This window comes from Colletotrichum spaethianum (genome assembly GCF_022836535.1).
Source record: "Colletotrichum spaethianum MAFF 239500 DNA, contig18, whole genome shotgun sequence".
NCBI lineage: Eukaryota > Fungi > Ascomycota > Sordariomycetes > Glomerellales > Glomerellaceae > Colletotrichum > Colletotrichum spaethianum.
In genome coordinates, this window is record NW_026054788.1 from 486,834 (window position 1) to 501,296 (window position 14,463).

The 14,463-nt window shown below is 53.5% G+C and overlaps 5 protein-coding genes and 1 non-coding gene across 6 annotated transcripts; 2 read left to right on the forward strand and 4 right to left on the reverse strand.

Moving 5' to 3' along the window:
• Positions 1–2,748: 2,748 nt before the first annotated feature.
• Positions 2,749–2,849, reverse strand: ColSpa_tRNA_196. Its single transcript has 2 exons — positions 2,813–2,849; positions 2,749–2,790 (listed from the first exon to the last, which is right to left on the reverse strand). It is a non-coding gene; the product is annotated as a tRNA-Leu (tRNA).
• Positions 2,850–4,023: 1,174 nt separating this feature from the next.
• On the reverse strand, positions 4,024–5,538 carry ColSpa_07259 (zinc finger transcription factor ace1; the record flags this gene model as incomplete). The annotated part of the gene is made up of 2 exons (XM_049273471.1): positions 4,024–5,355; positions 5,410–5,538. 2 exons carry the CDS (start codon positions 5,536–5,538, stop codon positions 4,024–4,026), a joined length of 1,461 nt encoding a protein of 486 aa, XP_049129428.1.
• A 372-nt stretch (positions 5,539–5,910) lies between these two features.
• Positions 5,911–6,498, reverse strand: ColSpa_07260 (uncharacterized protein; the record flags this gene model as incomplete). The annotated part of the gene is made up of 1 exon (XM_049273472.1): positions 5,911–6,498. The coding sequence occupies one exon, from the start codon at positions 6,496–6,498 to the stop codon at positions 5,911–5,913; it is 588 nt and encodes a 195-aa protein (XP_049129429.1).
• Positions 6,499–6,986: 488 nt separating this feature from the next.
• Positions 6,987–8,057, forward strand: ColSpa_07261 (tRNA wybutosine-synthesizing protein 3; the record flags this gene model as incomplete). The annotated part of the gene is made up of 1 exon (XM_049273473.1): positions 6,987–8,057. The coding sequence occupies one exon, from the start codon at positions 6,987–6,989 to the stop codon at positions 8,055–8,057; it is 1,071 nt and encodes a 356-aa protein (XP_049129430.1).
• A 95-nt stretch (positions 8,058–8,152) lies between these two features.
• On the reverse strand, positions 8,153–8,888 carry ColSpa_07262 (putative carboxylesterase 120; the record flags this gene model as incomplete). The annotated part of the gene is made up of 3 exons (XM_049273474.1): positions 8,153–8,315; positions 8,373–8,691; positions 8,768–8,888. 3 exons carry the CDS (start codon positions 8,886–8,888, stop codon positions 8,153–8,155), a joined length of 603 nt encoding a protein of 200 aa, XP_049129431.1.
• A 674-nt stretch (positions 8,889–9,562) lies between these two features.
• On the forward strand, positions 9,563–10,748 carry ColSpa_07263 (uncharacterized protein; the record flags this gene model as incomplete). Its single annotated transcript, XM_049273475.1, has 2 exons — positions 9,563–9,744; positions 9,878–10,748. 2 exons carry the CDS (start codon positions 9,563–9,565, stop codon positions 10,746–10,748), a joined length of 1,053 nt encoding a protein of 350 aa, XP_049129432.1.
• Positions 10,749–14,463: the final 3,715 nt, after the last annotated feature.

Genomic DNA, 14,463 nt, shown 5'->3' on the forward strand with positions numbered 1-14,463 from the left:
CGAAGGCAAATACGTTCCACATCTCCTGTAAAGAATCGTTCTAGCCGAACAAGCTGTGGCCACGGAATTTCGAAGCTCGGTGAGCCATCGAGTTCTAGTGACGGACAGTGATGTGATGAACTAATGACTACCGGGTCAAACTGCGGCGTAATGCCTAGGAAAATAGGAAGATAAGGACCCATCCGGTTTGCAGATATCCAGTTCAAGGTGTGAATGCCTTCAGTTGATCCTAGTGTCTCATGTGGAGTATCGAGTCCCCGTCTAATTTCTTGATTCGGTATGTCACTCATCCCACTGGATAGCGAACAGCAGATGGTCCCCTTAATCGTGGCTCAAACTTGAATGGTTTACCATCTCAAGCTAGCACTACAAGATCCCCGCAGGCACCACTCCACAGTTTCAACATAAGGTACAATAAGGGTTGATGATCTGAAGTTGACAGTGTCAAGCATTCAAGTAATCTTTTCAGTTCTGCTTCTTGTCAGCAGTGACCACCCCTTCGGGAGTTCCATCACAGTCAGGCATCACCACCATATTCGGAATTTCCGTCACCCAATTGGCTTTTGCATAGGCTTGCCAGCATTGTGTCAGCTCCTAAGAACCTGGCAATTGCCCCTTGGGCCAGACACACACCGACCTCGACCGGCTCAGGGAGATGGACGACTTCAGGACTCGCCTCTCTGCCATGCCTTTTGACATCTCCGACTTCTATCCCCGGAAGGCTTGTGAACAAGCAGCCTGTGGTTTAACCAGGCACAAATCGCTCGAAGAGTCAGCCGGTGCGAAATTCGCGTCTCAACCACGAGGATCTCACGAGTGGCCGCGAGCGCAATGAAGTCTCTGTTAATCAAAGCTCCAACACGAACAACGATTACTTGAACGAGAATCCGGTCACATTCATACATTCTCACTCACAAGCGCCTGGTTACGCGGAGATGGGGAGGGATCGGTGCCTTCTAGGAAATCATTCAGTTTGTGTAACGTAGATTCGAGAGATGTTGTAAACTTACATGAGACGACTGCACTCGGTGATCTGGGGCGGACTGGCTGGCTTTGGTCTGAGGCGACACCGAAACCTGATATTTGTTAGCATTGGAACAGAAAGGGGCAGATAAACAATCAGTATCGAAAGGTCAGCAGTGCAGTACTGCTCGATGTAGCAGCTCAGGAGCCATTTGGCGCCGACCTCTTGGGGGATGTTGAGAAGACCCGGGTCCTCTCTATGCCATGAAGGTAGGGCCAGCTTGGCAAAGTCGCACATATGAGGAGGGGACGACAATGTGTAAGATGGGTCGGGCTTCGCGTTTTTGAGAGTCTCAGACTTGATCGAAACAACTTCCTTGCCTTTTGCGCTACCACCAACCCCTCCGCATTTATTTCAACGGGAGACTGGCCATGTGCATCCTTGTCGAGCCTCCCAACACCTCCAACGTCCGTGGCAAGCAAGGGAAACAAAGCCGCTTGCCCAGCTCAACATACTGTTCTTCAAAGCAGGCCCTCTTCATCACCGGCACAGATATATTCACTAGCTTAGGGACGATGAGACGTGTTTTCTTTCTCTCAAGGTCGCTCGTCTGAACACCGCCCATGCCAGACAATCCATCACCCCTCCTCGTCTATTATCCATAGAGATAGCATTTGCTCGGCACACGACTCGGTCATGCATCTTAAAAACCACCAACCAACCCTCCGTGGAGGATCCGGAACCAACGAGTCTGCGGTTCAGCCAGACACAAATCGCTCAGGCTCAGACAGGTGGGCGGGTGACCTACAACGCTTGAACTCCAATCTTCAACAGTTCCAGATGTCCGAGGCTCCCGGTAGCTTCTTTGGTCAACTTTCGAGCATGAATAGCATAGCTGGAGTTGGGTTATCGCGGCCGGGGCTTGGGCAGCAGCCACCCCATGGCCGCCTTGGATGGTTGCCCTCGAAATACCACCAACGCCAAAAAGCCTGCCAATGGCGGTGTTTGGATCGGAGTAAGTTTAGCGAGTATCAGCCTGTTGAAAGAAGTCAAGCAACCAAATTGAAGGGCCGGTAGATCGACAGAAAGCAGCTTACCGAGAAAGGGCACTGAGAGCTGGCCTCGGCATCAGTCGTTCAGGTAGAACAGCATCCTCGAGACAGCGCATTCTAGCGAGCGCCACGTGGGAAGATGAGGTGATGGCTGGTTTTTGCGGGCAATTCTACATATCATATCAAAATACAATTGACCCATCGGCCGATTCCCTCTGATCTCCATTTCCCTATCGGAGAAGATGGACATCCACAACCCCGAGTGTCATGGACTTCTAACATCGGATGTACCCCGGGCTACTATAGAATCAGCTAGCTAGGATCTCACTTACATTAGCGTATCACCCAAGCCCACACTACACATCCTGCAATGAGCCTTTCCTCAAACAACCAACCAAAGTATCTGGGCGAGTGACCGAGTGGCTGAAGTTGATGTCTCGGGTTAACGAAGCAGTATCGTAGTCAATACTGCAAGTCGTTGCTCTGGAAGGATTTCAGGACCGCTGCTTCACCTTTTGATGTATTCGATTGCATCTGTTGCCGTCTTTGGTCAGAAAACATGCCTGATCAAACACTAGGCTTTGAGATTGAGACCCAAGTGACCGACCTAATTATGGACTGCGGAGACTTATAACCAGATAAGGGACCGGCGATAGGATCCAGAACCAGGTTGAATTGATGTTCGGTTCTCGTGCACAAGGAGGCAAAATGTCAAAATGTCAAAAATATGCTTGATGGAGACGAGATTCGAACTCGCGCGGTTTCCCACTGCGGTTTTGGGTATCATTGCTGATTACCTAAACACAGCACCTTAACCACTCGGTCACTCCACCGTGTGTTTGTTGGATGTTAATCTGATCCTGGTTGTGCTGTTATGTAGGTGTGTACAAGCGGGGGGATGTACTCCATGTTTCTGGGCGTTGGGGGCCGAATTCAGGCAAAGAGGGGAACGCGAAACATTTGCTTACGCACTAGTCCAAATACGGACCCACATAGTCTACTCAGTAAGCCAGGGGAATGTGCGAGCTTGTTTGTGGTTTGCATCTGGTTCTTCATACGACGTGTATGAATCATGAGATGAACTAAGTTTTGGAGCGACATAGCCAGCACCACTTCAACAAACGATAAGAAACGAAGAGAATCCAAAGAAAAAGAGTGGATCATATCGGAAGTTTACCTGGTTTGTATGTATATTGCCTGACCCTACTGATGATCCTTATTGAGATGCCACCTCAACACCAGGGTTCTGCTAGTCGAGCGTGTCAACGGTCCCACTTTTATATGACCACGAACCAACGTACAACAGCAACGAGTCAGTGCAGTAGCAACACATCGCGGCGATAGTCAGTTGCCGCAGCAAGTCAGCTAGGCCGAAAGTCATTTCAAGCACACGGCGATAAATCGGCAGGCCGACCGTGAAGCCCGGAGAAGGTGGGGCGTTTGTCGGATGCCACGTTGAGCTAGCCAATCAAACGTGCCGCTCCGGTCGGTAGGTGGAGACGCCGCTTACATAGGTAGCAAACCCCCAAGGCAATCACTCCTTCCTTCCATGGGTGACACAAGAAACCGCTCCTTCTTGTTTGACAGATCTAGACTTGTTCGCTTCCAACTACCCTCAAGAAACCAAACCATCGAGACAAAACCGCAGACCATTATCCACAGCTTGGTGTTTCACAGTCATTTTTATACATTTTCGATATCTGGTCCTCGCGAACCTTTCGTGTTTGAAGGGTCAAACCTGCAATGGGGGCTTGCTTCAATAGCCAACTTGCTCGCATACATGATCACGTATTAATATGAAATTCAGATAGGTGAAGTAAGGATGAAAATCTCCCGGACAGCATTTCTTTTGGAAAGCCCTTGAAACTTTTAAATAACCCATCTATACGTAGGTATCATCATCATGTACGATTTTTATCGTTCCGCCCGCCCATCCATTCGTCACCCCAAATCCAAACATGTCATGAAAACTCTCGCCACATCGCCGCATCCCCAGACTCGCTTGCTCTATGAGGTGTTGCCCATGTTGGCATCGAGGAGCTTGTCAAGCTCCGCGAGCTTCTTTGCCTCCTCTCTCGCAGTAGCCTCCTTAGCAGCATCCTCCTCGTAGCCCTCGGTCTTCATGTCCAGCAGACCAAGCTCCTCCTCCTCCTCGTGAGTGCGGGTGTAGTACTCGCGGGTGATTGATGGGTCGGGGGCGGGAGGGTCAACCAGAGGCTGTACGAAACTGCTGGCGAGGGGGTCGTTGAGAACGATGGTGAATTCGCGGTTGCCGTTGATGGCCTCATCGAGACCGTCGAAGAAGGCGGTCCACTTGGTCTTCTCCTCGGGGGCGAGGGAGTCACCGCCGCCTGCACCACCAGAGCCGCCGTCGGCTTCGAAGATCTGACTGCGCAGGTCATCACGGACCTGGGTCAGGAGACCCTCGATGGTTGTGAAGCGGCCACCCAGGGTGCCGGGGTTGACGGCCAGGTTGAGCTCGGGGCACTCCAGGGCGCAAGTCTCGGATTTGAGAATATCGCGGGCGAGGTCGATCTGGCCGTTGACCTTGACGATGATCTTCTCGCCCTTCTCGGGGATCTCACCACCAGTCTTGACGTCGTTGGAGCGGTAGCCGCAGTCGTCGCAGACGGTAGACATGAGGACGACCTGCTTGAAGTGTGGGATGTCGACCATCTTCATGTGTGTTGTGCAGGGGCGCATGCAACCCGGGCAGCTGGCGGGGAAGCTGTAGACTTCATTGGGGATGATGTCACCCTCGGCGGTCAGGCCGGGGTTGGCACCAGCAGCAAGCTCGTCGGCCTGGGAGTTGGAGATGCCCAGGGCCTCGTTCTGTTCGGCTGTGCGGATGAACTCGTGCTTCTCCCACTTGCCAACACCATCCTTCAGGTCGGGGGTGATGAACGAGTTGCCGGCCGGGTCGTCGACGGTGACGCGGAAGGGGAAGGCCTTGCCTTCAAGCATGGCGCGGCCCTTCTCAATAATCTCGGCAATCTTGGGGTAAAGCTCGGGCATCTGCTCCTTGCGCGCCTCCTGTCCAAACTCGAGATCGTTGATGACTGTGCTCAGCAGACCCTCCACATTTGTAAGCTGGCCCTTACCGGCGGGCACCTCGAGGTCGAGTTCGGTGAACTTGACGGTAGCCGTATCGGACTTCACAACCTGGCGAGAAAAGTCCTCCATTGCGGTCAAGCGAAGCTCGTAGTATGTGCCCTTGGGCTGGATGGAGCCTGCAGGCTGGACTTCGCTGTTGGCAAAGCCGCACTCTTCGCAGGCAAAGGACATGATGATGATTTCGCGGAAGTAGGGGATCGAGGTCAAGAGAAGTCTGGTGTTGCCCTGGATGCAAAAGTTAGTATATTGAATTGCATTCGAAGGTCTTGCGCAACTCACATTCTTGCCGCAGTTCATGCAGAGGGACTCGATCTCCTCGACAACCTGCTGGTCATCGCTGCCGTCAACCTTGGAGCCGATGGCCTGGAAGAACTCGTTCGGCGTCGTCTTGGACTCGGGAGCAGCCATGGTGACTGATTTCTGAAAAGTAGGTATATGCGCAATGTCTCGGGTATAGTTGAATGGTCACTGGAGTTGCGCGACGGTGGGTTGGACGTTTTGTTATCGGTCGTGGGGGAGAGCAAGTGACTCGGTGGGATGGCGATGGCGGGGTCTTGAATTTTTTGGAGGGGCAATCGCAGCTGCAGGCCCTGCAGGATGGGCACCGATGTGTGTCATTGAGCGGGTCCCTAGGTCCCTCCCAAGGCAGGAAACCTTCGAGAATATTCCCGAGAATAGCCCGCCACCCGCCGGTTTGTAATGGCACAGAGCCGCGGAGCAGGTCGTAGAATTTGGAAGTCATATTCTCCCAGGATGGGATTTTGGTACGTGCAGTTTTTCTCATCCCATTCGTCCAAAGTCGGCAAGGCTCAGATTTCTGCTCCCAGAAGAGGACGTCTTGGCTTGGCTCAACAGAGCCTGCAATCCGGCCTTGCGATTCTTCGCCCGCTTCTTGCTGCTTGAGTTGGATGTTGCCGGCTTTGCTGGTTCAGCCGTTGAAGCCTGACGACTCTTCGCCGCAAGGAGTTGCTCAGACTTTGCTCGTCGTCTCACAACTGGTGGTGGAGGGGGGAACGAGACCTTGGTGATTCGGCTGCAGTTCCCACAGTTGAAAAGCTTTCGCGTCCCAGCACGGTGCTGAGGCTCATCCTTGACTTTGGGATCCCGCGACTTGATATCGCGCCTCTTCCTCCTTAGTGCTTTCTCGGTCTCGAGCTTCAGTATTGTGCCCTGACCGGGAATCATGATGTGGCCGCAGGCACCGCAGACGTGTTGTCGTCGAACATCGTTTTGCTCGACATCGTTGAGGAACATAAGCTCGTTGTGATGGTTCAATAGATAGGCCGAGGTCTCGGGAGCCGATGTCCTTAGAAGATGAGCCGCATCATTCAGATAGTTAAGATGCGTCGGCAGAGTTGAAGAGTCCATGTTGCCTCTCTAAATCTCACGAAGCGTGGCTAGACTCAAGAATGAAGGGAACAACGGTGAAAGAGCAGAAGCCAGATGAGAGAGCCGTCTTAGGTTCAGTGACCACGCCCCACTTGTCGCTAGCGGACCTCAGGGTGCTAAACAGGGGTCTAAGCCGTTGCAACCCCTGTAAAGTCGTCTGGAAGCACCAAAGTGTTGCAAGACTAAGATTTTGGTTGGTTTTGTGAGCGACGTTCTACACATTACCAAATACATTGAGCCCAGAGTGTCCTGTTGACCTCTTTCCAAGCCTCATTTACAAATACCGAATGGCAGCCTCAAACGGTAAACCGCGGGGAAAGAAGCCTAAGCCAGAAAACCCGATCTCAGCAGCAACCCGGGCATGGCTTCTCTCTCTCCCCCCGCAAACCCAGCCATGGCGCACCTCAGACGAACTGGACACTCTTCTTAACCAACAGACACCAAAACGGTTCGCCATTTATGAGCCTATGCTTCTCCTCCCCAGTGGGAGCTTCGACAAGGGCCTTTGGCGCACTCTCCTCAGCCACCCAGACCTCACCGGCGATAAGATCCACCAGCTATGGGATGCGATCTTACGAGACGTCTCCAAGACGGGCTCAAGCACACTGACTCACCTTGCCGTCAACGAAGGAATCCCCCTCCAGACAGGTGCCAGGACCGGTGACGAGCTCGCCGCCGACAAGGCGGAGAACATTCTTCGGACTCCCAGCGGCCTCAAGATCCTGCATGGCGACTTTGGTCCTCCCAGCAATCCGGCCAAGCCCTCGGCCGAGGACTTCGAGGCTGCCTTTTGGGTGTCAACGAAGCAGAACGGCATCTATCAAACATGGGCCCCGCGCTGGACCATGTTCAGCCGGGGAAACATCAAGGAAAAGACGCGTCTCCTTGACTTTCACAGCCAAACAGCCCCGGAAGCCATGTCCCATCGCCATCGCCCAGCGTCGTTACTTAAAAACCATTGGGCGGTGGACTTATACGCCGGTATCGGCTACTTTACCTTCTCTTACGCAAAGCTCGGCTTGAGGGTCCTCTGCTGGGAGCTGAACCCATGGAGCGTTGAGGCCTTGCGCCGCGGTGCCGTCGCCAACGGTTGGCAGGTCAAGGTCGTCCAGGATGACGACCTTGAGCAGCCTGCCGCGCAACTTCTCACAGGTGATGAGCAGATCGTTGTCTTCCTCCAAGACAACCAGAAAGCCACGGTCAGGATAGCAGATATCCGTGCCTCGGGCACTGCTGTCGATATCTTACACGTCAATGGCGGACTGCTCCCGACCAGCGAGCCCACGTGGCGACCAGCGTGGGACATGACAGCCACCTCTCTTGACGGCTGCTGGCTGCATCTCCACGAAAACGTAGGCATCCATGACATCGAACCAAGACGCACGAAGATTCAAAGCCTGTACGACGGCTGGGCGGCAGCGACGGAGAGCGGCCGGACGGCGGCGGTCGAGCATGTCGAATTAGTCAAGACGTACGCGCCCGATGTCTGGCACTGCGTCTTTGATGTACATATTACAAGATCTAGTTGTGTTACATGACCGTCGTGAATCACTTTTGTCTCTCGCTCTCGTCAACGTCGTCAGCCTATCCTGCCCGCTACATCATCTCTTCTCGGAGGGGAACCGAGCAAGCACTATGATCGCCGAAACATTTGCGGGATGTTGTCCTCCACGACGGCCATATGATCGAGCTGCTCTAACCTCTCCTGCTCGTCCTCCATTTGCTCGTGCTTCTTGAAGTGCTCAATGTCCTCGGGGTGCGTCAGATCTTCGAGCTTGGTGTTCTCGTCATGGTACCTGATGTCACTTCCGTCAGATTCTCCAGTCATCTACCGCACATGGACGGGTACTCACTTCTCCCAATGGTGGATCTCGTACTCGTACTCGTCATCACCGTGATGTCCCGGGCCCATGCCCACATCCGGAAGCGTCTTGCCGCTATGGATGAAGTCGTTCCACTCGTCGCGATCGACATGACCGTCATGGTTGGCGTCCAACAGTTCCATGAGGTTGTGGAGTATGTCGAAGCGCTTCTCCTCGGAGACGTGGCGGTTCGACTCATCGAAGAGGCCGTATGTGCGGAGGATCTCGTCGCCTTGCCAAACGCCGTCGCTATTGTAATCGTGTAGGGTGAAGAAGGATGCGGCGTCCCAGCCCTCCATGTGGTGCTCCTCTGTCGAAACGTGGAATGTCAGCGCGGATCGACGGTTGGGGGCGACAATACCCGGGGGGCTTGGTTAGGAACATACCAGCCATGTGCTTGGTCATCCAGTCGGCGTTGTCGTCTACGATGGGCTTCTGGCTGTGGTCGCCGCCGTGAGCGAGGGCGCGGCTGGCGAGCGCCAGAGTTGCCAGGTAGATAGTATGCATTGTCGGATCGCTAGTGATGGCTATGTCGAGATGCGATTGAGCTTCTAGTTGTTGACGACACGTAGCACAGTTGAATATGGCAAGGTGAGACACGTTTGGGCAAAGTACGCAACAGGGCTAGTCGCCGATGAGGTAAAACAAAGAGCTTGGTTCGGGCAGATCCAGGAACCGGGCAAACAAAAACAGGCTGGGCCGAGGACGAAGAGAGAGAGCTTATAGGCGACGGACTAAGGAATGGGGAATGGAGAACATGGAAGGTTTGTAGGAACAGGTGGCGTCCGCCATGGCCAATTCGGGGGGTTTGGGGCACGGCAGATGCACGGATCGGCAACTGACAGGGGATTAAACATTCTGGACCCAGGGTCCGCTGCGTGCTAATTAAGCTCGGGTGCTGTGGTGCCTCGGGTGACGCAACAAACTCATTCTCAACACCATCTTGCCCTTGAACTATTTTCTTGCAGCTCATCCGGACTCGGTTATACCTCGACCAATCCCCCGAATCAGTCACAGAAGCATTGAAAAGACCCGACAATTCCATTCAAACAACTGATATCACCTATAGAGCTCGGAACACCTAAGAGAAGGACTCCCGCTGCTCAACGCGTCCTCGACGCGTCCTACGGCGAAAGCTCTCTACCTAGCACAGCCCGAGCAACAAATCCACGCCACACATCATGAACCGATCCATAGAACAGACACTCCTCTCGCTGATGCCGACCCATGGCTCAGCTCTACCGCCGGCCCTAGTGGAACTTGCGGGTTCTTTGCTGGCACAGTCGAGGCACCGGGCGAGCACACTCAAAGCAGACGAAGAAATTGGACGGTTATACGCTTGCGCACACATCGCTTGCGATAGGTAGGCACACCAAAAGCAACCAATACTTTTCTACCTGTTTTCTGACACTCGCAAGACTCAAAATCACGTTGGACCTCCCCCCAATCGAGCCACGGCCTCCAATCCCTCCCCGAATCTACAAGCGCCTCTACAGCCACCTCGACAACATCCTCCCCAACACCGCCTTGAACCGCACACCAGGCAAGAACGGTACCCCGCGAAACAGACAACGGCACGGCGTTGACTCTCCCGTCAGGACGCCACACCGCCCGACACCCACAAAGGAGCGATCGCTCGCGCAGTTTCGCTCTGGCAACCCCGCAAGCGGGCCCAACACGCCGACAAAGTCGACTGGCAAGGCCGCCTACCCCTCCGACAAGTCCGGCCTCCACTTCTGGATCCAGCCGACCATCCGCTTCCTGTGCAAGGAGGCAAACCAGCGGCAGCTCGGGCCGACGATGCTGGCGGGCATGGAGTACATTGTCGTACCTGGCGGGCGGAGGACGCACGACGCATGGGTGAGGGCAAACTTGGCTGCCCTGTGCGGCGCTGTGTACTTCTTCGTCACGCAGCAGGTCGAGAAGCTCAAGAAAGGAGAGGAGGTCGACCGCGAGACGTACGAGCCCGAAAGGAATCGTATTCTAAATCTAATTGCCAAGGCGAAGGAGGAGGTGGACTCGAAGGGACTGGACGAGGACGAGTTGTGGGAGGGGTGGGCGCCAGTCACGGCCAAGGAATTTGACGCTGCGGTTCAGGAAGTTACAGATCGCGGCTGGCTGGAGGCTGATTGGTATCGCAGTCTCAGTGACATTATCGAGGCGGGCAATGTGATCGCCGACAGTCATCGGCAAGTGGAAGACCTATACAAGGCGCCTGTGCGTGGAGCAGACACCATGTTCCAGGACCGGTACGACTTTCTGAGTGAGAAGAAGCGCAGGGAGTACAGGGTATGGAAGGAAGGCATCCTCAGGCGCATCGAGTTATTGGAAAAGGAGGGCGGGGAAGCCATGGAGGTAGACGGCTAAAAAGAACAAGAGACGTTGAAACCTTGGCAGCCGGACGGCATTTTACCTCGGGGGTTGTTGCAAGAAGATGCATGCCGGAAGGAGCCGGCGCCGGGTCGGCGCCGGGCGGCAGTGGTTGGACCGCACCCGCTCCGCTCTCCGACAACCACCGACAACATGACCGGGCTGTGTGACCTCTCATCCGAATACTCTGTCTTTCGAATATTATGCCCCTGGCATTCAGCACCCCTGGTGCCATAATCATGAATGCCCAAAGCGCTACAGATCCTCGCCCATTGTTCGTGCTTCAAAAGGCCGACACGACTCATTTCCCCAATGGCATCCAAACTATATTATAGACAGCCCCTCTAATGACGCTCACATCTGGTCGAATGCCCGCTACAATTTTTAAAGAAGGGACGCGGCCTTGGCCGGACCTGCTTCGAAGTGGGTGTGTCCGTGTTCCTCAAACTACGGATCCACCACACCTACCCTCTCTGCACCCTTCCCCTCTCCATTGGAGAACTGAAGTACAAGGATGCCTTTAGGGAATGCTAGGAATTTTGCGTCATTCAGGAGATGCTTGAGAAGTATAAGTGCCCTTGGCTGTAGGATGGCTGAAAAGCTCGCACACTATGTATTCTTTCTACGTATTGTGTTTTCTTAGAAAACTATCTTAGTACATTCACAGGTCCTCAGTTCCTATTAGCCGTAGTAAGGAGCGTCTTAAGGTCGAGCTTGATGAGGGCAAGCCTATCTGACCTAAGGCTAAGGTCTGCGATAATTCCATTTTCTTCATCATAAAGAAAACCAAAAGAATCAACTTGACGGCCGTCGAGGTATTGTTTTGTGTTTATTACTTCTATCTAAGCTTTAACTAAATGACTATATGGGAAGACAGCGTTAGGGGCCTGTGAAAACCATGTAAAGCCTTCCGGGGCCTATTGGGGCAACGCAAGGCCTTACTGGACTAAAAACCAGGCTTCTACGATGTACAGCATTCCTCTACAGTTTACCCTAAGCGTTAGCAAGATCCCCTTGCTGAAGGGGAGTAGCTAATCGCCCTCATAGTGAAACTACGTGGGATAAAGGAATCCAGTGAATAGGCGGTTAGCACAAAAACCACACTAAACACCAAGGTCCCAGTATCGTCACGAGTGCACCTAAAGTGACCAATTACTAAAGGTGACTAACACGAGGTCTAGGCAGTGAGGAAATGACCTTTCTAGGTGCTCCTTGGCCTGACCAGGGCCACGGATGAGCTTGAATAGGGCTTCTTCACGCGTCTGGCAGGCTGGTCAGAATTGCCCTTGTTGCTAAGTGGTATGCATGTGTGTGCCGTTATCTCGAGAGGAGGAGGATACCCTCCTAGACCCTCAGGGTCTAGTCAGGCTTAAGGAAAACAAAGCAACAGTCACTTATACACGTCTTGGCTGAATACTAAGTAATGAATTTGTCCGTGTCTGTCTAAGTGCCCGTCCTGAAGATGTCAAGCTTGTCTAGTTGCTTGATGATGATAGATGCTGATCCTGACCTCTCGTCCTGACTGAATCTGACTAGAGTGCCCTTTTGTACTTAGTTGGGTACTGCAGAGCCATGTCTGATCAGGCCTATGGATGCATCTGCAAGCTAATAAAAGGAAACACAAAAACGCGAAACCCTGCCCCTTTCCAATTGTAGTCCATCGGACCAAGCGGGCCCTCTCGGGGCCTCGCGCGGGCTCTCCTACCCTACCTCTGCCTTTGTGCCTCACAGTGGTATGAGCGCGCCAGTACTGCCAGGGCACTACTGGCTGCACCTTTCTTTGCTAATTGCCCGACTTCACCTTGGCTTCATTTATTACTAGGCAGCGCCAACTTTACGGCTCACCTGGCAGCCCTTTTCCCATATAAATATCCCCCATATCCCCCAGCCTAGAGTTTTCTCTTCTTTTCTTTTCTTCTTAGCCACTCACGATCAGGTAAGCAAGTCCCACGATCTCCCCTTCCCGCAAAGGCTTACGAGGCCTAGCAAGATATCACATTAACTATGGCTAGTTCCTCTTTACAACTTGTCTAACACTGCGGGACCTCTTGAGGGCTTGGGAGACTCTACGGGCACCAATTACTGCTTTTGCTGCTGCTATAAAGTGGCCGAGAAGGGCTTGGACAAGAAAGTCCATTGCGTCGTCGTATGTAAGTACTCATGAGGCCCCTGTGTGCTCGTGATCGCTCGTGCTAACTCCTGGGAGAAGACGCTACTTGCCCCGTTCACCGCTGTGGCCACTGTCGCAACCAGTCCGCCGTCTGCGTCGCCATAAGTCATCTCGAGTCCTCGGCAGGGTTCCTGTAGTTGCTAACATCTCGTAAAGATGCCCGAGCCCGTCGAGGTATACTATACTGGCAAGATGGACACGGATAAACTCTGTTCCCGAAACTTCATGGATCACCTTGTGCGATAGTATCCAAGAGAGCGTCATCTCTCAATCAAGCAAGGTTTCTACAACAAGGGTAACAAAGAGGAGCATAGACTTTGCCTTCCGCTTGGAGTTCGTCAAGGGGGTTTGTTTCTTGGCCCGCCATAACCGAGTCTGCTATGGACAAAATTTGGACGTGGATTCGGTCTGAACGTCGATGTCGCCAACACGGCTTTCTGGAAGGAGACTCTCTGCTTCACATGTTTGTCCGGGGCTTTCTGGGCATTTTGACCGCAGATGGCAGGGCATGAAGGCCAACGGCATCGCCAATCTGCTCAAACCGGTTCGGCAGAAAGATCAGAACGGAGGTGTCTTTGCCATGTCGGGTGCGCTTGTTGGAATGAGGGCAATCGGAGGCAACAATAGCAACACCAAATACTTCTTGGACTCATATCCAATAACACTAGCGTTGCACAGCTACACACACGGCCCCATCCACGTCAGTCCAACCGCAAGATGCCTGCCGACGGCCGTACTCAGCAGATTTGTGCCTCCATCATGAACACGGGAGTGACCATTTTTATACCGGTCCCCTCGGTCGATTATGGCGCTGCAATGTTGAAGGACGGGACAAGATGTCATCTGCTGTCACTTGCTTTCTGGAGGAAAGCCCAATTGCCCACACAAAACCCGCGAATGTACGAGTCTCGTCTCTCTCATAGCTCTCGTTTACTCATCACGTGTTTGACCCCACTCAGCTTCTGTCATGGTGACACACAGGTTGATCACCATTAGGGCAACTGGCGCAGTCAGTTGTGTCAGATGGGGTGAGATTCTCACACCCGGGTTGCTCATCTTCCTAATCCCTTCTTCGCATGTAATATGTACAGCATCGAAGCACAAAAAATTTCTCTCCCCTTGGCAACTCACACGTCACCACCACCACCTTCTCCCCAAGTTCGTCATCTCGTGATATAGTGTTCGTTCCAAACGTTGCTCCGTCAAAAATGCTGAAGGATCCCGACCATGTTGGTCTCCCCGACTAACCTTTCGGCCAAAGACCCATGCCAACGCCGTGCCGTGATGATGCCGTCCCGCTCTGCCGAATAACCCGCGTGGTATAAACGCCGACGCGCAGGTCCGTGGGTGAACCGTAAAGGACCACTCGCCAAGGGCATCGTTCCTTGGATACTCCTGTTCCGGGCATAGACAGAGACCCGAGCTTCCGCTTCTCCCATGCTCTTTTCCCACCGCTTTCCTCGCCTCGTTGGCCGCCTTGGTCGCCTTGGTCGACGCCGACAGCAGCATCCGATAGCCTGTGCTCGTCACGGCAGTAGCTCC